At 36.6% G+C, this 24,082-nt stretch overlaps 7 protein-coding genes across 10 annotated transcripts; 3 read left to right on the forward strand and 4 right to left on the reverse strand.

Annotated features, from left to right (window-relative positions):
• On the reverse strand, positions 1,097-1,629 carry LOC104730140. The gene has a single exon (XM_010449246.2). The coding sequence runs from the start codon at positions 1,541-1,543 to the stop codon at positions 1,241-1,243; it is 303 nt and encodes a 100-aa protein (XP_010447548.1). The 5' UTR covers positions 1,544-1,629; the 3' UTR covers positions 1,097-1,240.
• LOC104730141 (early nodulin-like protein 1) lies at positions 2,283-3,043 on the forward strand (the record flags this gene model as incomplete). Its single annotated transcript, XM_010449247.2, is given in 2 exon segments — positions 2,283-2,454; positions 2,555-3,043. Coding segments are annotated over 2 exon segments (510 nt in total), but the record flags the coding sequence as incomplete, so codon positions are not given.
• On the reverse strand, positions 3,355-4,592 carry LOC104730142 (protein RESTRICTED TEV MOVEMENT 3-like). The gene is made up of 2 exons (XM_010449248.2): positions 4,387-4,592; positions 3,355-4,283 (listed from the first exon to the last, which is right to left on the reverse strand). Exons 1-2 carry the CDS (start codon positions 4,491-4,493, stop codon positions 3,452-3,454), a joined length of 939 nt encoding a protein of 312 aa, XP_010447550.1. The 5' UTR covers positions 4,494-4,592; the 3' UTR covers positions 3,355-3,451.
• Positions 10,056-10,900, forward strand: LOC104730144 (probable thionin-2.4). The gene is made up of 3 exons (XM_019233931.1): positions 10,056-10,354; positions 10,458-10,535; positions 10,624-10,900. The coding sequence occupies exons 1-3, from the start codon at positions 10,120-10,122 to the stop codon at positions 10,689-10,691; spliced, it is 381 nt and encodes a 126-aa protein (XP_019089476.1). The 5' UTR covers positions 10,056-10,119; the 3' UTR covers positions 10,692-10,900.
• LOC104730145 (E3 ubiquitin-protein ligase MBR2-like) lies at positions 12,685-15,713 on the forward strand. 4 transcript variants are annotated; one of them, XM_019233385.1, is made up of 7 exons: positions 12,685-12,810; positions 13,249-13,307; positions 13,390-14,409; positions 14,522-14,572; positions 14,651-14,752; positions 14,838-15,008; positions 15,288-15,713. In XM_019233385.1, the coding sequence occupies exons 3-7, from the start codon at positions 13,414-13,416 to the stop codon at positions 15,423-15,425; spliced, it is 1,458 nt and encodes a 485-aa protein (XP_019088930.1). In that variant the 5' UTR covers positions 12,685-12,810; positions 13,249-13,307; positions 13,390-13,413; the 3' UTR covers positions 15,426-15,713. The 4 variants fall into 4 exon arrangements, with proteins under 4 accessions (XP_019088930.1, XP_019088931.1, XP_019088929.1 ...); XM_019233386.1 differs by lacking the exon at positions 13,249-13,307 and having other exon boundaries at positions 13,352-14,409; XM_019233384.1 differs by lacking the exon at positions 13,249-13,307 and having other exon boundaries at positions 12,686-12,810.
• On the reverse strand, positions 16,493-19,114 carry LOC104730146. Its single transcript, XM_010449253.1, has 2 exons — positions 18,944-19,114; positions 16,493-18,854 (listed from the first exon to the last, which is right to left on the reverse strand). Exon 2 carries the CDS (start codon positions 18,154-18,156, stop codon positions 16,993-16,995), a length of 1,164 nt encoding a protein of 387 aa, XP_010447555.1. The 5' UTR covers positions 18,157-18,854; positions 18,944-19,114; the 3' UTR covers positions 16,493-16,992.
• Positions 19,468-23,855, reverse strand: LOC104730147 (protein KAKU4-like). Its single transcript, XM_010449254.2, has 13 exons — positions 23,521-23,855; positions 23,093-23,145; positions 22,674-22,762; positions 22,397-22,503; positions 22,229-22,320; positions 21,611-21,781; positions 21,135-21,333; positions 20,950-21,014; positions 20,799-20,853; positions 20,630-20,708; positions 20,432-20,511; positions 20,208-20,346; positions 19,468-20,126 (listed from the first exon to the last, which is right to left on the reverse strand). The coding sequence occupies exons 1-13, from the start codon at positions 23,786-23,788 to the stop codon at positions 19,784-19,786; spliced, it is 1,740 nt and encodes a 579-aa protein (XP_010447556.1). The 5' UTR covers positions 23,789-23,855; the 3' UTR covers positions 19,468-19,783.

The raw sequence follows: 24,082 nt of genomic DNA on the forward strand, positions 1-24,082 counted from the left end.
GTTTTTTTTTTTTTTTTTTTAACTATAAATTAACTTCGATCTAAAAAGATCCCTAAAGAGAGAAGCATCGAGAGACTTAATTTGCTACAATACGATTGCAAAAAGTGGATATTTGAACCGAATTTTGTAGTAAAACTATGAATGTTCCAATCGAACCGATTAGAAGTAAACGATGATCAACTTGATTTAAGGACGAAAATGTTGATTAATACTAATTATAATGTGTGCAGTTGGTGAGGAGAGAAAAAAAAGAAAAATTTCGTCCAGGTTTTATGCTCATAAAGCAGCACATGAGTGTTTCTACCTAACAGCCTATTTCTATACACTTACTTTCTTGGTTCATTAAGTGGACTCACCTAATTTTTTTCAATATGACAAGTTAATTTATGGTAATCACCGTTTTTAAAAGACATGCGAATCACCAATTGTCTCATAGAATCAACTTGCCATAATTTTGTAGTTGACTGCAAAGATTACTGTATTTTTTTTTTCTTTTCTTAAACCTTTATTTGACAGTAAACAATCAAGATGCCCACATTACTCAAGATGCCGATATTCAAGAAGAAAAAAAACACAAATTGTTCGAAATATTTCAACATATGTGTTTTCTTTTAAAAGAAAAGAATTTACACTAAAACTAAATCAACCTAAACTAAATAAATTTCAAAAAGCAAAACATTCGAATTTTTCTATTACATTAAGACTTCAATTTTTTTTTTTAAGAACTTTTTATCAAAGTCAAATCAAAAGATTGCACAACCGGATCAGATTCCTCGAATGCCATGCATGATCATGCGCTACCCATCTTTTAGGATATGGCCCAAAAATATCAGTACGCAACTCAAGCCCACAACAATGACCCTATTTTAGAAAGATACATGACACGATTGATGTGAGAGGCATCAGTGATTACAAATGATCTGCAAATATTAGTCTTCCCAAATCGTAATTAATCTTCCATGATACTTGTAAAACAAGTACAAATCGTAATTTATGCCTCTTCTCGGTAAACTTGAAGTCGCACTGAAATAATACCTTTCTAAAAACACATTTCTCTGTTTTATCCCCTCCCATTTTATTTCCCTGCTTGCTCACATAGTTGATAGTATAATTTTATTTTTTTTAAACTCGTTATGTTATTTTATTACAAGAAAATAAAGAGTTCCCATAAGAACACTGAGCATGAAGCAAGAACAAAAATACAAAAGCAAAAGAAGGAAGAAAGATAGCACTATTTTCTTCATTTTCTCGGATGAGTATCTTCGGGTTTCGCCGTCCCTGTGGCCGCCTTAGCTACATCAGTGGCACTAGCTTCGGGCTTCTTCTTAGCATACATAACAGAGTACATGACGGCACCAGAGATAGCTAATCCGACAAGAGCCATCGTAGTGTAACTATAAGGCAAGTTACGGCGTTGGTGAAGAACACCGCCGGGATTACTTCCTGGTGGCCTCTTCGATGACTCAACGCCGGCAGCTTTTACACTCTCCGAGCTCATTTTCGTCGTATCCGCAGTTTTTCTCCAATCTTCTTCTCCTGCCATTTACGTTTTCTTCACTCTTTTTTTTGGGGGGACTTAACTAACCATAGAAGAAACAAGTTTGGTTTAGGTAAGGGTTTTGGTATCATGGTATGAGTCATGAAGACACGTAGTGTCTTTGAGTTTGTTAATGTGTTCAATAAGGGACACCTAGCTGATTCTGATTGTTTTCTGTAATAAACAATTTAGGCAGGTGTCATGGCTTGGAATAAGTAACTAAGCCAGGTGCCATATTGGATTGATTTTAAAATTATAATTAATCTCACCAATTATGTTTGAGGACAAATTTATGGGCCTTTTGGGCGATATCTCTTTTATTTCACCTTCAAGGCCCAATATTACCAAAACCCAATTCCTCCACTAGCATACAAAAAGTAAAAGTTAAAAAGTAAAAACAAAAACAAAAACAGCTAAGCTTGACCAGTCTTCCCTAGAAGACCGTGAAAACACTTTCTAATCGACTCAAGAGTTCAGGTTTTGTCTCTTTCCTAACCGTTACGTCACCTTTATCATCTCACAACGGATACATTCACATTTAACGTTTTTTCCCATTTTAGTTTTCGTTTTCTTTAACGGCTAGTTTCCAAGTCTCTCTCTACCTCTATAAAACCCACACAAGATCCTCTTTAACACTCATCATCTCCAACTCACTCAAACACATATACACACTAATACTTTTGTCTTTTTAAAACTCAGCACAGAGAGAGTATTTAATTTACATTCAATGGCTTCTTCTTCTTCATCTCTTCTAGTTACCATATTCCTCTGCATTTCTTTCTTATTCTTCTTGTCCGTAGATGCAAATGAGGTTACCGTCGGTGGAAAATCCGGTGACTGGAAGATCCCTCCTTCAGCTTCTTTCTCTTTCAACGAATGGGCTCAAAAAGCTCGTTTCAAAGTCGGAGACTTTATTGGTAAAATCCTCACTTTGTAACTTTATAATTTCAATTAGAGATTTTGTGTAATCTTTAAAATACTCTGTTTCTGACTCTTTGTCACATGTTTGTTTTTCAGTTTTCAAGTACGAAGCCGGTAAAGACTCTGTTCTCCAAGTGACACGAGAAGCTTACGAGAAGTGCAACACCACGAGCCCTAAAGCCAGCTACACCGACGGGAACACAAAGGTGAAGCTAGACAAAACCGGTCCGGTTTACTTCATCAGTGGAACAGAGGGTCACTGTCAAAAAGGTCAGAAGCTACGCCTAGTTGTCGTCACTCCTCGTAACTCTGCTTTCTCTCCAGCTCCTTCACCATTCGACGGTCCAGCCGTAGCTCCTACTAGTGGTGCCGCTAAGCTCACTGGCGCATTCGCCGTCGTCAGCCTTGTTCTTGGATTATGGACCTTCTTCTGAATGAATAAGCTTTTCTTATAGAAGAAAGTTTTAGTTTGAATTCTATTTATTAATTTTTCGAACATGAAGCAGAGATCAGATCATTGTTGTCTCCGCTAGTCTGGTTATTTATTAAATTAAATTAATTATTTAAATCGGCTTTGTTCTTCCTCTTGTTCAGTTCAACAAATTAAATGGATCTATCAAAAGTTACAAAAGAAAGATCTAACAACAAAAAGAAAATCGTTTAAAAAACAAAAAAAAAAATCAACAACGAAGAGAAAAAAAATGAAAAACAGAATTGAAGAAGCATATCAATAAGGATCATTGTGTGATTGTATCATCCTTTGTAAGTTGTAACAGCCATTTTTATCTTTCTTTACAGAAAAAAATTAAATAACAAGGGGATCATCACAAAAACGAACTATCATCATCTAATATTAAAACCAATATTAAAACCAAAGTGTCCGATTTTCAAAAGCAGAGTGTGTGTTCCTTACTTAAGGTCACGTATTTTACAAACACGAAATAAAGCAAAACCAAGCAATATGTGCTGCTGGCTGCTAAGCCAGATTTGGCTTCAAATATCGACTTGTCCTAGTTCCTCCTTCTCCATCTTTTTTTCTGCATTGAACTCATTCAGCTTCTTCTCCACCCAATCCAACGGAGGTCGAGCATACTTGAGGAACACCGTTGTAGTATCGACTTGTCCTAGTCCCTCTTTCTCCTTCTTTTTTTCGATCACCTCATTCAGCTTCTTCTCCACCCAATCCAACTGAAGTCCAGCAGATTTGTGGAACACCATTGAGTAACGTGCAGTAGCTAAATAAGACATTGAGATATCTTGAAGCGGCTTTTCAAGAGTCTCAATCAAGTCGATTATGCTATACATGTGTCCTCTCTTCGTATTTGGGATATATTCAAGTCTCCACTTTGATGCAACGTCCGGGTGGTTTTCAAACATGCGAGTCACAAGTTCCACCTCTGACGGAGTAACTGGAAACCCGTAGACACTAGTGAAAGCTTCCTCCTCTACTGGTGGAGGAGTAGTAGTAGTAGTAGTGTCCTCGATAGACTTGCCGATAGCTTCAAGAACTTTCACCTCTGCAACAACCTTGACTTGATAATTCAGTATAAACCCACCATATTTAGCATCAAGTTTTCCAAGGGGAAAGCTGGATGCAAAACCACAGACAGGAGTCTTGTCATCAAACCACCCTTCTGTTTCTGTAAAATCACGAAAGACATCTTGCAGTTGGGAGTGTTCTTCAGAACTTTGATTCACTACAGTAAAAGAAAACTCTGCGTGTCTACTCCATCCAGAAGGCAAAGACTCAACATCAGCAACCGTCAGATACAGAGACAGAGCGTCATTAAATATAATTCCCTTGGAATATGCTGCCACAAGGCGCCTGCAAGCGAAAAAGAGTCATTGATAACCTAAAATTGGAAGGACAAATACAAAACAAAACTAAAACAAAAAAGAAAGAAAGAACAAACAACTTGTCTTCTTACCATCTACATCCACCGATCACGAATATATCAGAATATATATTCTCCGACTGCAAAGAGTAAACATTCTTAATCACCCATGTGAACTTCTTGTCAACTTGTTCCCCCATTGAATCCTTGATCAACGCTTCTCGCTGCCGCAGTCAGATTATGACGAAACCCTAGATTTAGATTCACTTATCAAACCCCCGTTTCTTTTCTTTTTCTTTCTCTTCTTTTGCTTCGAAAATATCTTCATTAAAAAATAAGAGAAAAAACAATACAGTATATATCTTCATTAAAAATTTCCTTACTTGACCAATTTGCCATCAGATTCAAATGCATCAGGCTTTTTAGTTAGAGGCAAGCTAAGTTGTTTGAATGTTACTACTAATTCACAACTGGTTTTATTATGTACCCCACTATTTAAAAAAACCACTTGCCTTTATGAGATATAAGAAAGTACAAACATATGATAATATTCCAACACTCATATAAGAAAGTAAGGTTGTGTTTGTTGGTTTGACTCGTTCGTAAGTCATAACCTAATCTAGTAAAAGTAATTTTCCGATAACATATCCTTTACAATGGTTTATAGTAAAAGATCAATGTCGCGCGTGGAGTTTGCACCACCTTACTTGCTTTGACTCGTTCCCTTGTCCGTTTACTCTAAGTTCCGCTTCTTTTAGAGCAACGAATGATAACACAACACAACACGTGTAATTTGTGTGTTCACTTACCTAGTTCCCGGCCCTTCTTTGTACTTTTGTAATTGGTGATGAGTGTGTGTGGAGCCCTCTAGCTTGCCGATGCCGAGAGAGAGAGACTTTGACTTTTTTGTTTTTTTTTTTATTCCGTTATTCTAGATGCTGTCACGAGTTGGTTAGACTTTGCATTTCCTAACATATTGACTTTGCATGCACAATAAAAAAGCTCGCTAATAAAACAATTTTCTTCTAGCTTCAAAACCTCTTGTATTCATACGTAAATAGGTTTAATCTATATGAAACAGTTTAGGTTTACAGTCGATGATTATCGAGACCTACAGTCTAGGTTTAGTTACAATTAATGGATGATTCACGTGATTAATTGCTCAATTATATAATACAGTATGAACACACAAAGAAGACGTATCATCGTAAGAGTGGCAACGTAGTTATGGAAATATATGTATGTATATGGTCGCAAAGCTAAGTAGTCAAAATTTTGAAAAGAAATCAATAACAACTAACAAGAGTAAAAAAAAAACAAATTTTACGGACTTTTTTTTTGGGTTCAGGGATATGAAACTCTCTCATACAATTTTTTTTTTTTAAATATATGTTGTAGTTTTAAAAATTTTTAATATGTTTTGATTAAGACATATATATTATATAATTTTTTATTGATTGTATTATTATTTTTCTTTTCGCGGTTAGAATTGACGTAATACGTCTGGTGTATTTTAGTAAACCAGCCTGTAAAAAGCTATATAATCATATTTATCTAACATATTCCATAGCATAATCCGCAAGAATTTTTTTAACAAATATCTAAAAATATTTCAATTATGAATACTAATTTTTTATAGATATTTTAAATATTAATTTGTATATTAAAAATAATAAGTTCAAATTTTGATATTTATTTAAATGGCAAGAATTTAATTGTGTAAATCTTATAGATAAAAGGTTATTATCTCATTATATAAAGTTTGATGTCAAAATTACTCATTAACAAGATCGTGACATGTGTCAATTGTATCATTCAGATGTTGACACATGTCAATTTTAAATTTATTAAAACTATAAAAAATAGAAATGTAAAAATTCAAAACCTACCATAAAAATGTGTTATATAAAAGTAAAATAGAGAAAAGAAAACCTAATTTTATTTAAAATATTGAAATAGTTTTAAAATTTAGAAAAAATCATTATAAGGAAATTATATATATATATATATATCATAAAATTCAAAATTATAATATTGTTTACTTATTTTAATTTTAAGTTGCTATTTTTACAAGAAAAAATATAACTTTTATATAAGAAAAATGGTTGTGAAAATTATACAATTAATTACTGTTTCTAAAAAATGTAAATACCCACATTTACACAAAGAAAAATATTGTTGAAAAAAGCATAAAAAAATAGATTGTCTCATATTTTTTTCACCAATCAAATAATTTATTCAAAAATACTGCTAGTGTAGTATATAAGATAGAAGTATTAACATATGCGTTTTGTAACTACACAAATGTTAAAGTAAAGAGACATAAAATATATTCTTTAATGTGTTCATAAAGACAATTTGTTGGTAGTAGTAAAGACTAAAGAATATATTTTAACAGTAAAATATATTTGTGTGTACAAATACACTTTTAGTGGTGATGTAGATAGTAGATTTGTAAATGGATATACATTAGTGTATTATAGCAAAAAAAACAACTATTTTCTATAATTAAAAGTTTATCTCTTTACTTTTATATATTGTTTTTACTTACAAAAAGAACTAAATATATATTCTTTGTTAAATTTAATTTTATTTTAATAACTTTGAACTCATCTACATCTATTTTCTTTAACTAAAAGTGTATCTATTTACTGTTTTTTTTTTCAATCAAACAATTAAAAGGAAATTTCTCGGTTAGCTGCCCAAACCGGAGGGAAAGGATTTACAAAAGAAACTTCAGAGATAAGAGAACACGAAGCACGAGCAAGAAAATCCGCCTTCGTATTTGATGCACGAGGGATCCAAGAGATGGAGAATAGTGGAAAAGACTCCAGCGAGTTAAACTCATCGAGCAAGTTGTAGAAGGACGGCCAATATTCAGAAGACTGCACTATAGTGAGTAACTCAACACAATCAGTCTCAAAACGTTGACAAGTGATCCTTTCAGCACGTATCCGCTCAATGGCCCACAACAACGTTTTTAACTCCGAATGCAGCGGGAGGGGCTCTGTTTTAGACATTTGGACCCCAACAACAAGGTTCGCTCCTCACCAACGCAACATCACCAGCCCAATCATGAATGCACATTGGTTGCTTCCCAAGAACCATCAATCTGACACCGAGGTGAAGAAACCTGGACATCTGAATATGAAGATGGAGCTGACATGACTACCGTAAAAGAGAGCGCCTATTCCCAGGCTAAATTATCGCCCAAAGTCTGAGTCATTATATCATTCGCCTCTATCTCTTAACCTTGATTTTTTTATGGCCTTCCAGATTGCCCATAAAATTCATGGTAATTGAAGAAGTTGATCAGGATCACCATGTTGAGAGACATCCCTCCAGAAAATAAAATCCAAATTCGAGTACACCGACTCATATGGTAAACCCTCTGATAAGACCGGAGTCAGAGATAAATCCCAAACTTCACACGAACGAGGACATTCAAAATAAATACGTGATTAATAATTTCAACCGTATAGTCACATCTTTTACATCAAATATCACATTGGACACCTCGGTGTTTCTATTTACTTACTAAAAATATTTACTTTATATTCTTTGATAAATTTAATTTTATTTTAAAAATTATAAACCCGCACATCGGGCGGGTCCTAATCTAGTATATATATATTTATATATAAATAGTGAAATCATGGTTAAGTATTTTCTTTCAACAAAAAGAAAAAAAAAACAGTGAGATAATGGAATAGAGAAAAACATCCCTCATATCTAAAATATTGGTTGTATATAGTATCGTGTTTTTATGTTATCTATATATATATATATATATATTCCAAGTATATTTAGGAAAAAAACATTGGAGTTTTAAACTATATATACAAGGAATGCCTTTAGCATTTAATATTTTTTTTAAAAAAAAACCTAAATACTTTAATCAGACAATGACTGATTGCTGAGACAATGTTTGGTGGTCCAGTGATGCACTCCAGAAATCTGAACACAGCCTTAGTAACTTACTTCAGAAGAAATCTTTTTTTTTTTTTGAGATTAGAGAACACAAGTGTAGAAACCTGCCTCAGCTTATCAATACCTTCATAAGTTTACCGCTGACATTACTGAGTTCATATCCACGGCAAATCTCTAGGCTCCGCAACAAGATAAACATAAGTATCAGATGAAGCTTCTGAATCAGTCTTGTCTGATACGCCCCTTGGTCCTAGTTTGGCTGTTGCTGCAATAAAATCCTTCCACATCAGTCTTGTCTCAGCCACTCAACCTCTACCTTTTTCAATTGTATCAGTCCTTTACTTTCTGCTTTTAAGCTCTTAATGTCTTTTATACTACCAACCTGCAACGAACACATTTTAACTTCCCAATTTAAGAGCATCAGCTCCATTTTAAGGGTGGACAAGCTTGCACGGTAAAGGTTATTTTTTTTTTTCGTAACCACTAACCACACAACACTTTCATATTATACCACTTTTCCTGTGATCAAATGGTAAACCATTGATTGGAACCGACTTGTAACCAATGGCCTCCATCACCATAATGCATAATTGAACATGCTTTTCATTTGATTTGTTATAGTTCTTCATATAACAATTACAACAGAAGTGCACTAAAGACCTCTCATTAGAAAGCACATTACCTGCAGTTAGGATCCTCGTACTATCATGCCCCAACTGCAAATTGCTCTTCCGCTTCCAACACCTACAAGTTACAAAAGATATGGATGAAATGATAGCAAAATATACTATTGTATCCTAGGAAATTACCTTTTTTTTTTTTTGTTAACGAAATTATTGTCTTACAAGCAGCTCATATCATGACAACAACATATGCATGACTTAGCTAGACGGTTAAAGATTAACAAATCTCAAATTCTGAATAAGAAAAGCATATAATTTTTTCATACACCAAAATTAAAAGTATAAGAGATACAAGAGTTTTTGAGAGTATAAGAGAGTATAAGAGAGAAAAATACAAACACAAACTGAAAAAGTTTGATTTTTAAGGTCATTGATTATGGAGTAAAAATTAAATACTTGACCCATTTATAATTCTCAAATTCCCAAAAAGAAGGAGAAAAAAAAAATTATAAAAATCGAACAGAAAATATCGGCAACAACAAGAAGAACAAAAAGCTCTTCTATTTCTTTGTTTCAAACTCTTATTATTATTCTGTTAGCTTGGATTTATCCTCGTCAACACAAAGAACCCAAAGACTCCTCAAACCTTCGGAAAAGGCTCAACAAGAGATGGAATTGACCATCCTTGTCCAAGGAGGCCAAGGGAAGATGGGTCGTGGTGGTCGAGAAGGATGTTGATTTCCTCCACCGATCATTAGGGTTGATCAAATCTAATTGTAAATCCTTGGCCTCCTCTATAGCCTTGTTTTTTCTAAGAGTATGTTTTGACAGATGGTAATTTTCGTATTATGCACAAACAAATATCCAATCCATATGAATTTTTAACACGTAATGAACATAATTCTTACTAGAGAAGATAACGTTCATTTTGGTCCCAACAAAATATTCAAATTGAAACTCACAACCTCCACAGCCACAAGAGAGTTGGTTAAAACGAAGAAACTTATAACATGTTTGCACCAAAAGTAACTAATTGGATATCTATCTAACCTTTCGTCTTCTCCCTCTTCAATCAACAAAATATCATGTGGTTACGTGGTCAATCCAGTCCTCTTCTCAAACGAAGTTTGTGGTGGCAAATTGTAGAAGAGCTAGTATTTAAGCAAGTCTGGTTTCATCATCATATCATCTCATCAATACAAGCTTAATTATAAAATTGTTAGTGTTTTTCTCTACTTACATTTTTGTAACCAAACAAGTCATCAAGTGTAAGATGGAAGGCAAATTTGTAGTTTTAAGTGTGCTCATGATGAGTCTGTTCATGGTGCAAATTCAAGTTGAAGCAAAGATCTGCTGCCCATCCCAGAAAACTAGAACTGCCTACACTATCTGCGACTGGACGCCGAAAATCTCCCATAGCTTTTGTTTATATACCACTGGATGCCTAGAAATGGGTAGCTATAATTTATGCCCGAAGGGCTTTATTTACCACAGTCTCGAAAACTCAGGTAAAATCAATTTTTTTTCTCCTAGTGTTTGTTTATGTTATTCGTTACAAAGATAGATTCCAATTTTGATGCAAGTTGTATGGATTTGGATTTCTGACCCAAGGTGATAACATCAATGAATACTGCAAGCTGGGGTGTGCTAACTCTGTGTGCACTGCCTTGACTACTCTCAAGAACTCAGGTAAATAGTTTATCCAAGATTTTTATTGCTATTGTTGTTGAAAAAGTGATGAATTAATAATTCATTGTAATCTTGTTTTGGTGACTAGATGCTAGTGAAATTGTGAATGGAGCAGTTGAAAAATGTACCAAGGCATGTTCTATTCTCTGCTCCTAGGGCTCTGTGAAGCCTGCACTTGAAAGTGCCTAAACGATCGAGTATATATATCCATGAAGCTAAGATACACACATCCATGTGTTCAAAGCGTTGTTTTCCCTGTTTTCAATAATTGTCAGTCTTTATGACAAAAAAATCTAGTCTCTTGTGTTAGCTCCCCTACTATTTCTGGTTTTGTTTATGTCTACAATTTTCAGTTTGTATATGTGTTTTTGGTTGTCGTAGAAGGCTGTGTATCCTTTCTGCTTGTTCTTGCAATCAGAAAAAAACTATTGTGTCCTTCTTCCTCTTACAATCAGCTCATATCATGACGAACAACAGCATATGCAATATGCATGACCTATAGCTACACTGTTGAAGATAACAATTCTCAAATTCTGAATGAGAAAAGCATATAATTTTTTTTTTTTTTTTGTTAAAGGGTATTCAATTTTATAAATAAATGCCCAATGGGCTATTTCCGGGTTTAAAACACGAACCGCTTACATCAAACCAAATAAAAAACCGTGAATCAAAATTGACCCGGGTTTAAAACACGAACCGGAATCAAACCGGATTTTGTTTACCCTAATTCTGCAACTGAAGAACACAGTTGCAGCCGCCGCCCAAAATTTTGCGGATGCTCGTCGAAACAGGTCCTCCGACGAGCCTGGACGACGCGAGTCAAACGGAGATGGTGATCCAAGATCCGTTGCCATCCCGCCACCGTAGAGCAGCTTCGAGGAGGAAGAAAAGAGCCGAGCTTTCATTGTCGAAGAGAAACAGGCTCACATGTGAGAAGAGATAGGCGGTAGGGAGTAGATCTGAACCCTTCGACGGTGGCTTAGCTCCTCCTTGCCGTAGACGACCTCCCCCATCGAACAACAACCCTGAGAAACCTCCAGAATCTCCGAGTTTCAGATCTAACCACCTTCTCTCTCGATCCTTGCCGTGAATCTCCCTTTTCTACTCCTCGTCGCACCACCGCCGATAGAGCTCTTACCGTTGGTGTGTCGAGGAAGCTTCTCCCTTCCACTGCTCCCTTGATTTTGACCACGAATCTTTCACCGGATTGATGCAGCGGTTAATCGATGAAGCGCCATAAGCCTTGGGCTCTCGTCGTCGCCGGAATCGACGGAGAACCCCCAGCGACGGAGCAAGAGGTTGTGATCAGAAGAAGAAGAATCTGGGAGAGAAAAAATCGCCGCGCGTGGAAACCACTCGCCCGATTTTCTTTCTCAATAGGTTTTTTAAAGCATATAATTTTTTACACACCAAATTAAACATAAAAAAAAAAAGATTTCAGTTCTAGTATGTATAACAATATATACTTTATGTTTAAACTCCAATCCTTTATTTTTGTTTGTTTAAATTGATATACGTCAACTAAAGTTTTATTTGAATCCATCCAAAAATTATTTAAAGAATTTTGTTGCTTTACCATAAAGTCACAAATACAACCTGTTTTTTTTTTTTTTTTAAAAAAATTGAAAGAAAAAACACTCAAATGAGAGATTAAAAATTACAAAATCAAGGATACATATAAAGGCTAGTAGAAAAGTTTGTTGCTATAATAGAGGACAGATAAGTAAACAACATTATCCTTAAGTCGTGCATCATCATCATCATCATCACCAAATAAAATACTACTTAGAAGAAGAAGAAGGGGTCTTCTTCCAAATTCTCTCATGCTAAAATGTTTGTAATCTTCTGACCAAATAAAAAAAAAAAAAAAGATTTTGGTTACAATAATAACTTTTGTTTACCAACTTATTATTTAGTTCTCTACCACCACTACCAGTCTACCACTAATCAACCTAGAGACGTCGCAATCTTTACCAACCGTCAGATATTCCGACCCCATTATAGACGGCGAGGATCTCTCCGTGTCTTCATCAACTCAGATTCTTTTCGTTTCTTTTTGATATTTTTATTTAAATGGAAAAAAGAAATCGATTTTTAAGGTCATTATGGAATAAAAAAATAAAAATACTACTTTGATTTATAATTCTCAAATTCCCCAAAAAGAAGAAAACAACTTAAAAACCGAAGAGAAAATATCGGCAACAACAAGAAGAACAGAACAAAACGCTCTTCTATTTTTTTCATTTGTATCAAATTGCAGGAAGAAATCGAAAAGGTAATCATCGTACAAGATAAAAGAGTTTAGCTTTCCTTTTCCTTGGTAATGATCATGCTTTGTTTCTCTCTGAATAAATCTTTAGGGAGGTGTGGTAATATATACATGTCAAATTGACTTTTTTTTTTTTTTTTTTTTTTTTGTGTTTTTATGATGTTTGGAAATTAATGATGTATCTGTTCTTGATTCTGAATTAAGACCAGGTTAAAAAATAATACATTTTCTGTATTTTGTTTTTCTTTCGAATTATTTTTATGAAAAGACAAAAAACATGGAAGATGTTAGTTCAGAATTGTTTCTCTTCATGTTTAAAACTTTTGATTGTTTTAAATCAGTTCATGTTCATTTTCGAGATGATTCTACATTGACCACTGAAAAGCTTCATCCTTTGAATCATCTTATCAAAAAGTTTTAATTTTTATGCTTTTGTTTCCATAGGATCTTGGACTTACTTCTGTGATTGAAGCTCTTCTTAAGTTTGGCTATTTATTGTTCAGGTCCTCATTACAAGAATCTTATGTAGAATTTTTTTTTTTTGAAGATCATGTTGTGATCTTTTGCTCGTTATTTGTGTTACAGGTAATTGCATCTTTGGAAAAGTTCATGGATAGGTGGTCGGGTAAAAGAGCCATTGAGGTGCGACCTGACTCTAAGAAGGGTGGTGGTGTTGGTTTCAGAGAGAGACTTATCAGCAATAGTTGCAAGGTTCCTTTTTCTAGCGATGAGAAAAAATCTATGAACTTTACTCGGTTTGTTGGCTGCTCAGATAAGAAACAGAAATCTATTTTGTCTACATACCGCTCTTCGCCTAACGGGAAAGAAGTAACTGGAACTTCCTCTAAGGTTTGTGGCTCTAGCTCCTCTTCTTTGAAAACTGAGAAGCAACCGTTGTCTCAGGCGTCCATGGATTCATCAGAGAGCAGCAGAGGTAGCGAAAACGAGGTAGAGACAGAAGTCTTGGATGTTGCTCTTGGAAGAGATAAAAGGAGAGTTAACAATAAACTTGTTTATGGAAAAGTTAAAACACCTGAAGGGGAATGCTCAAACTTGCCATCAAGCTCAAGAATCAAGAGAGGTTTTAGGCAGAGATTTGGGTTGAGCAAGCATGAGTCTCATCCTGGTTCCTCTGACCAGTCAACATCTGCAAACCGAGGCTGCAGCCCGTTGTTATCTGGTGTCATTCCAAGTGGTTTTGGATTGGACAAAAGATTCAGTCGGAAGGTAGATACGATCAATAAGAGAAAAGTTTATGGAGAAAGCAGTTCTAGCTCCTCCGCAGCTAAGGGGAAGGATGTAACAGAACCACCAGCTGAAATGAGACGTCTTCCTAGAGGTTCTGTTTCCGGTAGTAGACGGGATAGACACCGCAGTTTGAATGATGACAACGATGTTGCTCTAGTTGGGAGTCAGAGAAATAGAAGTAATAGTCACATTAGATTCTCAAACAGAGGGAATGGTAGAGATGGTTTATCCTCTATCAGGGCAACACAGATGTCTCAGACTGAAACATCAAACAATCTCAATTCTCCTGTCTCTTTGGATCTGTTCTCTGGTTTTCAAGACAGTTTTCGCAGCTACAATTTAGATGGGATCTCCGAGGTAATCATTGCCTGTTACTCTACAACTTGACATCTTGTCTGAGAATCATCAAATAGTGCTTAAGACAATGCCTTTAACACCGGTGTTTGCTATTGCTCGGATGCTTTTGCAGATTTTGCCAGAACTTGATAGGATCGAACAAGATATTGAGCTTAATTATGAGGTTCAAATTTAAACAAATGTTTTGAGTTTCAGATATTCTGGTACGTGTTGTTGTTACTCATGTCTTCCTCTCCTTTAGCAGGATCTGCTTATCATGGAGACAGGTTTACTTCTTGGTGGACTGAGCTTCCATGACCAACACCGAGACATGAGGCTTGACATCGATAACATGTCATATGAGGTTCATCTTTACATCTTTTAAACCGGCGTCTCGTTATGGGATATAGTATTTTTACCGTTTTGTCTTTTCTTTTGAATAAATACAGGAACTGTTAGCTCTAGAAGATAGGATTGGTACAGTAAGCACTGCTCTCACAGAGGAAGCAATATCAAAGTGCTTGAAAACAAGCATCTATCAGATGAAAACTTCAAGTTATGCGTCTATCACCAAAAGTTCTAGTGATCATAAGGAAGATGCCAAATGTAGCATCTGCCAGGTCTGTCTCTTATATCATGTTTTGTTAGCCATAATTAAGTCTATAGATTTTGATGAAATCTTCAGTAAGATCTGCATGAGTTTCTGTAACTAAGGGAACAACACCAAACTTTCTATATTATTATGGGTTTCGTCACATAGTGAAATGGAAATCTTTGATGACTACAGGCGTTTCACTGATGACATGATAGTGGATATAGAACTGATATGTATATGTGAAATCAGATATTTTCTCTCTTTTCCCTACATTTTTTCATACTCTGATCTTTGTGGTTCTCAGGAAGAGTATACAATAGGAGATGAAGTTGGGAGGCTACACTGTGAGCATACATACCATGTGAAGTGTGTGCAGGAGTGGTTGCGGATGAAGAGTTGGTGCCCAATCTGCAAAGCTACTGCCGAAACCTCCTCTAAATAACCATATTTTCTTCTTCTTCTTCTTCCTCGTTCGTTTTAGTATTCTTTCATCTAAAGCCTGTGAACAACAATGGAACCCGCCTAAAAAGGGCCTCACCATTTCCTTTGTGTACATACCAATTTACACTGGCTTTGTCTTTCTCTATCACTTTTGTCTGATGACACAAAAGTAGAAAACTGTCCTGTGTCTCTTCTTTTCGCCTATTTTCTGTTTATTTCTGTTATGTAAGTTGTTGAGTTGGAAAATATGTCATTTAAAGAAGAAAGATATCATCTTAAATTCATAATCTCCAACAATTTGTTGAAAAGCAACAAAAAGTTTGGCTCTTTGGGTCTCTGGTTGCAATAAGTTTTGTGCAGGGAGGAAAACATAAAGAGGACTTCAGAGAAGACAATAGAGAGTTAACATCTACGCATTTTTAAGACGTACCTTCTCTTCTTCTGAAAGAGACATATAAACCAGCTCTGGGGATAACAGATTCTGTTGAAACTCTAAAACCCATGATGAAACTGATTCAGGCACATCTGGATGTGATGAAACTGCAAACAACCTATTTTAAGTAGTAAACTGACAAGCTTCTTCACTGCGAGACAAGTTCAGAATACAAGAGAAGTAAGATGAAGAAGAGCTCACCAGAAAATAGGAACTTCGTAGGCTACTTGCTAATCTACAGGGTAGTATCTGCAGTTGACGCATTTTTTTCAGTGAATAGGAACTGCAGACTTGCCGGTAGATGGAGTTTTTGTTCAGATAAGCAAAGAATTCACCTGCTTTGGTATCTCAGCCTATACGAACAATGATGACCCCACTAAAATGATAGCCATTAACCTTACAGGATAGGATGAGAAGCTGAAAGCAGAATCAACAAGGGATTTAGAAACTGAATTTCATGCATCTACATAGCGAGAGAGCATAAGACATTTCCCACTTTGGAATTCAGGCTATTCAGCTCAAGTATTACTTGGCAGGTTCATTTGAAACGGTTCCTAATTTATGTCCATACCTTGTAGGGGAAAAAAGAAACAAGAAAGAACAACACCAGTAGAATGTAAAAATGACGCAATTCATTGAATTTGCAATAACTTTTCCATTGAAATGATAAAACAAAAATGTAAGGTAAATGTAAAAGTGATGTCAATGTGTCCTCAAGATATGAAATCTAAAACAATTCTAAGACTATGTTACATACAGAGAGCAATACTGTTACATGATTGTTTGTATCTTCCTTCCTAAAACCCACAATATCTCGGCCAAAACTTTCTCTTGATTCCCTTAGCGGCCTGCGTGTTACACACCAAGCTTGAAACTCACTGGGATGGCCAAATTACTTTTGATCTTACAACAACACGTATACATTTATATTCGAACTCGGCTCTTCGGACTTAGCTTCATTTATATATCTACTAACCTGCCCCGAGTCTGCAGCTGCAGGACATAGTTGTGTCGCTCAGCCATCAGAGGTCCATCAGGGGATGCATAGCTTAAGAGTCGTTTTGCTACGAAAATCAGCGGCCAGTTTTTGGACCAGAGAGCTTACTCAGACAAATTGCAGTGTCCAACATTTCTTTCACACCCCTTCTCGTTCGTCGAATGAATATATGGAAATCCTCTCCCGTAACAACGGCCAGTCTTCACCAAGTTGATGCGGATTTAGCTCCATGGCAACTCTAAAATCAAGCAAAGACACTGAAACTTGTTCTTGCGTTATGTCAGATGGTTGGTTGCTAGTTTGTATGTGCAACCCATTTATAATCTCGTCTCGGCTCTGCTGTTTGCCTAAACTTTGTTTTCTGGTTGTTCCATTCATGGACCTAGCTCCAGCCAAATCAATGCATGATTTCATCAGTTTCTTCAGGTAAACGTCCAACATGTTATTTAACATACTAGAACACTCTGCTGAAACCCCTCCAAGACCCTGTGCTACTGCAATATTCTCCATCCGCTTTCTCAGCATCTCAGTATCTGCCAATCCACCACTGTCATAGCAACTGATAACATCTGCGCTGGTCGAATTTGGAACTGTTCTGCGGGACCCACCGACACTAGCCGAGCAAAATGGAATCCCTAGAGGTGCAATCACAGGACACATGGAAAGATTCAATCTACCTTGATCCTCTTGAGCTTTATCGTCTCTGCTACATGTAGCTGCAACCTGACCCTTATCCGGTACCCTCATTTTGTCAGCAGGACAAAGAAATGCACCGTCTCTTTCATCACCGTATCGACTTGATCTTTGATAATCAAAAGGACCGCTTTTGTCTTCTCTACAAAGTGGCTGATGCAACACACTTTCAACCTTTCCGTTTAAGCCAAGTGGACTAGGCCTATCCTTGTCACATATTCCAGACCTAACCTTGGCTGCTAACACCCCATTAGACCAAACAGGATCATTCCTCTTATGGTTAGGGATCAGATATCCGCTTTGTTCAGGTCCATCCTCTTTCCCAAGCACCAAAGACTTGTTAGGGTGACCAGTTTGGTGAAGTGGAGGTGGGGATTTAGCCAGAGATGCATTTCTCAAGATGGAACGAATCAACTTGTTGTGTAGAGAAAGATTCTCCCTCCCCAAAAGACGGCAACATGACTTATCAAACTCACTCTTGGTAAGCTTCTGACTCAGAAACCTGCCCAAGTAGTAAAAATACCTTCTAGATCTTTCAACCCCAATCTTCTTCACAATTTGCACTTTCAGCTCAGTTAGATCAATCCTAGGATCTTGAAAACGCTGCATACTTCTTTCTCCTTCTTCTGCTTCTTCTAAAACGAAACTAGACGACACAGTCAGAGGGAGTGCACAACAAAATGCACCCTCTCAGCTTCTAGTTTATCCTCAAACTCAAATCCAGGAGCATTTCAAGAACTCAAGCTGAAGCTTTTAGTACAGGGCACTACAGTATCATTCTCCAAACGATACAGAACTCGTAATTCTAGGAGGAGTAGAAATGCAAAATCCAAATCTCATCTCCCCAAAACCAAAACCCTAGGGGTCATTATCTACTAACCAGCTTACACCACCAAAACCAAGAACCTCAAAATTCAACTTCGGCTGCTGATTCAGTATCAGAATAGATTAAAAAACCCTAGCTTGGAGATACCCAAATCAATCCATCAGAAGAACCAATCACCAACTAAACTTCACGAGAGGGTAAGAAGAAGAAGAAACTGAATCAGAGCAGAAAAAACCCAGCATTTTTTTTTTAATTTAATTCACGCCCAATTCAGATGCTATGAAGTTGAGAGAATTCCCGAAATTTTCAGAGTAGGAGCAAATCGAGATCAGTGGAAGGACTTTGGATTGGAGCTTAGAGAGAACAGAGCAATAACAGATTCGAATTTTCGAATTGAAGATGAAGAGAAGCGGGGCAATGAGAAGCGGGACCCAAAAGCTTGTGTAAGCCCGAAAAACAAGTGTTTTGGGATTTTTTGAGCCTATAAAAAGATTTGACCAGAGAATTCAGACAAAACACAAATCGGAACCAACAAAACAAGTAAACTACTTCCCCAGTTCCGACACTAACCCAACGATTTCTTTAGTAATACTGCTTCTGCTTCTGCTCCGATTCCAATCTTCGTGACTTGTTTTTAGTATTGCTTTCAGATTTGAATGTCTGAGAGCTTTCGCTCTTCTGTGTGTTTTATTTAGTTAGCTTCGATCGCTGCTTATTGGGTTTTGTCGTTCGTTTTCTTCACNTTTTTTTTTTTTTTTTTTTTTTTTTTTTTTTTTTTTTTTTGCTTTCTCTGTCCTGATAAAATTTGCTTTTTGGGTGTTTTTTTTTTTCCTCGTTATTTTGCTTTTGTGCTTTGGGATTAAATCGACGAGTTTCTAAGTTGATTGAACCCATATTCTAATATTAATCTTTGCAAAGTTCTGATCTGAGTGATCTCTCTCTCTTCTGAAATCGAGTGTAGGTAAATCTATCCGATCATCAACATGTCAGAATTTGCATATTTGCCACAAAAAGTCAATTTTACAAGATGAAAGATGAGTGTTGGTGCTTAGGTGTTGGCTTTTTGGTCAAGTAAAAACTTTCAAATTTGGCACTGAACAAAGAGAAAAGAGTTCAATTTGGAAACTGCAAACTACAAAGCTTCGTCAGCTGGAATGAAACCAAGCTTCAAACTTACAACATAGACATTGGAGTATCAGACACATGAAGAAAAACATAATAAAACAGAGAGACACAATAATACCACATAAACGTGAGTAAGACAAATCCTCCTAACTCAAATACTACAATAAAACCTAAAAGATAATCACGTGACAAACAGAGTGGGATTTCAAATCTAAAAGAGATGTCACATAATCCTACCTCATAATACTCTCCTATTGCATTCGGTTGTGTTGTGTACAGCTCATCTTACAGAGTTGTTTTGGCCCGTCCTTTGCCTCGACCTCCTCGACCTCTTCCTCTACCACGGCCTCTTCCTCTTCTGCTGTATGCCAAGACCTTGGTTGTACCCGGACTGCTACTTGCCGAGTTTGAGTTTGGTAGAGACTGGTCTCCTGGGAGCCACTCTTCTTCGTGCGTGCTTGAACTGTTATGTGAGGCACTTGATTCGCTGTCATCGTTTTCATTGTTAATCGCACCATCTGAGCCATTCCCTACTGTCATGTCATCACCATGAACTTCAGATACAGGCTGAGAAGCCTCGGTTTCTTCTGGTGGTTTGGGTTTTGGTTGACCTTCCATAGCCACTAAACTGAAAAACCAAGGCTTTGCTTAGTAGGAAATAATGTCATCAAACGTCAAACTAGCTATACAAAAGGAGCCCGATTTTCACCTAGGTGATGAAGATGGAAAACCGTTAGAAGCAGCACGTGATGCGCCTTTATCATCAGCTTCTTTTGATGTTTCAAACACATCTTTTGGGATGCAAAAGTTCCCCGTTGAATCCAAAGTTGCCCCAAGAGCCAAGACAGCTGCAGTAATAGGCGTGCAAGTAAAGTAGGAGAACCCAATTAAATATCATCCAAAAGCAAAGGAATGTAGAAATCCAATGTATACCATTTGTGGTGTCTCCGATAGTTGCTCTACGTTGGATAAAATCGCCATCTTGAGCATTCAAGTCATCTACGTCGGTTCCACTGTCGAATATAGTTGAGAAATTTAAGAATTTTGATATACTTAAAAATGGGTATGTCAAGAAGAAACAAGGTACAATCTGAGTAACTGAGTTGGCAGGATAAGCATGGTAACAAGAACCTTTGAAAAGCGGTATTCGTATTTTTAGATGGCTTGATTCCTTGTGTGGAGATAAATGTCTCATCCAAACCAACTCCATCTAGGCAGAAAACATTAAACCCATGAGACAGAGTAACAAAGTCGAAGATGAGAGAGTGAATACAAAGAACAAATTAAGAGAGAAACTAACGAGATCTACTGTGTAAAACTCCTGCTTCTTCAACGCCTTGATTAGATCCCGTAGTCTTCACTCAACCAAAACACAGAAGGGAAAAAACAAAAACAGATCAGACAAGTTTCTTCTTGGTATAGAGACACATAGTGTAAAGAGTGCTTGATACCTGATTTTGTTCAGAGGTAGGTATGCCTAAATTTGGTAAAACCCCGGTTTGTTTACTCTGTAGAACTGAAAGAACAAAAAAAAAAGAGTTACACATGTAACCAGAACGGAAAATAATTTCAGCTTCATCTCATGTCTATTACTAAAAAACTTCTTCCACATGTGAACAACGAGATGGAAAAACACCTTGAACAGCACCATCGGCATTCAAAGACGCATCATTTCCTTTGAGTAAATCAGTCGCTAAAACATATGGCCTGTGTTTAGGTTCCAAAGAGGCTGCACTACTGGGACTTTTAAGCATTTCCTCTGTTGCTTTAGCTCTGACTTTGCGAATTTCATCTTGAATATTCCATGACTGATTGGAACCGGATTTCCTTTTCAGCTGCATTTTGGTACCAAATGTCAGAACTCATAATGAATATGGGTAAATTTGAAAAGCCATTAGAAGAACATAATGGTATGCAACTTTGCTTTTGGAAAAAGCTGAAAGTAGTTAGTAGTGTCCTACAAATGCCCCGTGATTGACTAACAAAATCAATAGAAATTAAAGATTTTTATCTCATAAAGTAAGGTGTAACAACTTCAGACTTTCAATCAACATTTGACCATAAGGAAAGTACGCACTGCAGGGTATATATTGGAAAACTTAAAGTTCTAACCTTGGACGACGAAAAGCTTCCAGCACTATAAGGAAAAGGAGTCCTTTGCCTTCCTGCTGATGATGGTGATCGAAACTCTGAATTGTTCGCAGCCGGAGATCCCCAAGGCAGACGAGCTCGCATATATGACTTGGCCACATCCACAGGCGATCCAGCACCATCTTCAGTTGCCTGGAGTTTAAACTAATGATCATTTAATAGCACTATGGAAAAGAAACACAAATGGCGGAATACTGTTGACCCAAAAAAAAAAGAAAACGGAAAACTGCGAAGAGAAGCTATCAGAAGTTGATCAGATTCTTGTGAGCACATGCTCTCTTGCATTTTAAGCGGACAAAAAGGTAATCTCTAATCAGGAAATTTCAGGATTAATGTCACCAAATGGTCCTAAAAATCAAAAGCTCCCCTCTTTTTCCGTACTCAAAATACTGAACAACCAACTTTTGCAAGAGAGCTCTACGTTGCTGGTCAGATGGAGTAGCATAGAACAATCAAATTACAAAAACAGAAGTTGCCTCCTAGTATTATGTATATCATAAGACGAGATATCACAAACAAGGACATACTTGCAACCTGCAGCAATATGGGACATTTAAGAAGCGAGTTTCCCGAACTTACCTTATACTTTGAACTTGATCCTGATTTCTTCTCCTCCAACCATTTTTTTGCTTCCATAACAGCTGTATTGGACATTTCACCCACATTCACGTCTAGAAATAAAACAGAAAAGAGGTTATCACATAAACTGATCCTGTCTGCTTGCACAGTCTAACATCAGTTACATACCACTTGTCATTCCATTGTCATTATTCCTCCCCCCGACAGCAGGGGGAAAACTGGGATGATCTACGACCCTAGAATTGATGATATCTATCAATTTATCACCCTCTTCCCTGAAACAATATACACATCCATGACTTAGTAGGATACAAGATCAGCTTAGATTTGGTAGCTAAACAATTATCACAAAAGCTCTTTTATGATGTCTAAGAGATGTAGATAATAAGACAAGCAGACGATGCTGCTGCTTATGATGTCTAGAAAGCCAGACACTGACAAATACCTTGCGAATGTTTCTTGCATGAGAAGCTGCTCAATTACACGCTTAGAACTAAGTGGTTGGATAGTTGGTTGCTGGGCATTCACAAGGTCCTATTCACACAAGCAGACATTAGACTCACTCCACATACACTGAAATCATGTTTCCATCAAAATACTCAGTTGAAAAGGTGTCAGCTTCACGAACTTTACTTCAACAAAATTAGTATCAAAATGCAACTCATAGGCATACTTCAAAATGCGAAAAGGTAGTCTCAGTAAAAAACTAGCGAAGAAACCATTAAAAATATATTCAGCAACACCAAAATCGACCGCGGCAATGAAGTAGAATCTATAGTAAGAACAATGAATTGAAACAAAAAAATCATAAATCTACAATGGCATAGTAATCACCAAAACGAATAAGGTGGTTAGTAGTAGTACCTCTTCAGTAAAATTAGTAATGTTCTTCTCAACATCCTCATCACCATCAATATCTGCAAACAAGTCAAAGAACATATAAAAATCCATACTTTAAAAGAATAAAACACAAAGCTGACCGGTTCTTAGCAATCCCAGACGTACAACATTATATGCAAACCAAGAAAGAGAACGGGTCGAACTCAATTGAATCAATTAGTATGAAGTTTATAGCTTTTAGAAGTAACCTAACTAAATAGTACTTCACCAATGCTTAACTGCTATAAGTCCCACATATTAATGGAGAGAGAAAATGGGAAAGCTTTAAAATCCAATTCACATTTCAAATTCAAACGGTAGGTTTCGGATTCAACCAAACTATAAACCAAAAAAAAAAAAAAAAACAAAATTCTCAAATTTATCCTATATAAACCCAAATTAATTGTACATACCTGAAGATGAGTCATCATCCTCCGAGGAAGATGAAGAAGATTCGGAGAAGACGACAGAAGAAATGAATTTACCGGCGCCGGAAGCAATTACGCTGGCGGGTTTGTAAACGAGCCTAGAGATCCAACTAGGGTTTTGCTGAGGAGGATCTCGGGATCTCGGAACAGGGCGGTCATACGGAGTCCTGACGACGGCGGTGCGTCGTGGTCGAACAATTTTGCCACCGGATCGAGGCTGACGTGTTCCGGCGTAACCGGAGACGGAATCCATGGTGAAAGAGAGAGAAGAAGAGGACGGAGAAGAGAAGTTCGTTGAAGAGAAAAATAATCTAAGTGTTGAGGAAAGATAGGTAATTTCTCGTTTTTTGTCGTCTTCTTGTTTTTATTTATTTATTTATTTTAAACATTGATTTTTTAAAAAAATTAATTGGGGGTCAAAGGGGTAGTTTTCCCTAAATTACAGGGTTGCGGTTAAATTTTGCTTCCATTAAAATAAAATTAGGCAAAAAACCAAAACATTCAGATTTCACATCAGAAAGTTTTTGTAACTTTTATTACAATAAAA

The sequence above is a fragment of the Camelina sativa genome, chromosome 12, assembly GCF_000633955.1.
Source record: "Camelina sativa cultivar DH55 chromosome 12, Cs, whole genome shotgun sequence".
In the NCBI taxonomy this organism is placed as follows: Eukaryota; Viridiplantae; Streptophyta; class Magnoliopsida; order Brassicales; family Brassicaceae; genus Camelina; species Camelina sativa.

Coding starts and splice junctions, on each gene's coding strand:
- LOC104730140 (XM_010449246.2), bottom strand. CDS start 1,543: ATGGCAGGAGAAGAAGATTGGAGAAAAACTGCGGATACGACGAAAATG.
- LOC104730142 (XM_010449248.2), bottom strand. CDS start 4,493: ATGGGGGAACAAGTTGACAAGAAGTTCACATGGGTGATTAAGAATGTT. Junction 4,284..4,386: donor GTGATCGGTGGATGTAGATG/GTAAGAAGACAA, acceptor TTTCGCTTGCAG/GCGCCTTGTGGCAGCATATT.
- LOC104730144 (XM_019233931.1), top strand. CDS start 10,120: ATGGAAGGCAAATTTGTAGTTTTAAGTGTGCTCATGATGAGTCTGTTC. Junction 10,355..10,457: donor CCACAGTCTCGAAAACTCAG/GTAAAATCAATT, acceptor TTCTGACCCAAG/GTGATAACATCAATGAATAC. Junction 10,536..10,623: donor GACTACTCTCAAGAACTCAG/GTAAATAGTTTA, acceptor TTTGGTGACTAG/ATGCTAGTGAAATTGTGAAT.
- LOC104730145 (XM_019233385.1), top strand. CDS start 13,414: ATGGATAGGTGGTCGGGTAAAAGAGCCATTGAGGTGCGACCTGACTCT. Junction 14,410..14,521: donor ATTTAGATGGGATCTCCGAG/GTAATCATTGCC, acceptor ATGCTTTTGCAG/ATTTTGCCAGAACTTGATAG. Junction 14,753..14,837: donor TCGATAACATGTCATATGAG/GTTCATCTTTAC, acceptor GAATAAATACAG/GAACTGTTAGCTCTAGAAGA.
- LOC104730146 (XM_010449253.1), bottom strand. CDS start 18,156: ATGCAGCGTTTTCAAGATCCTAGGATTGATCTAACTGAGCTGAAAGTG.
- LOC104730147 (XM_010449254.2), bottom strand. CDS start 23,788: ATGGATTCCGTCTCCGGTTACGCCGGAACACGTCAGCCTCGATCCGGT. Junction 22,504..22,673: donor ATGCAAGAAACATTCGCAAG/GTATTTGTCAGT, acceptor ATATTGTTTCAG/GGAAGAGGGTGATAAATTGA. Junction 20,127..20,207: donor TTTCCATCTTCATCACCTAG/GTGAAAATCGGG, acceptor TTGGTTTTTCAG/TTTAGTGGCTATGGAAGGTC.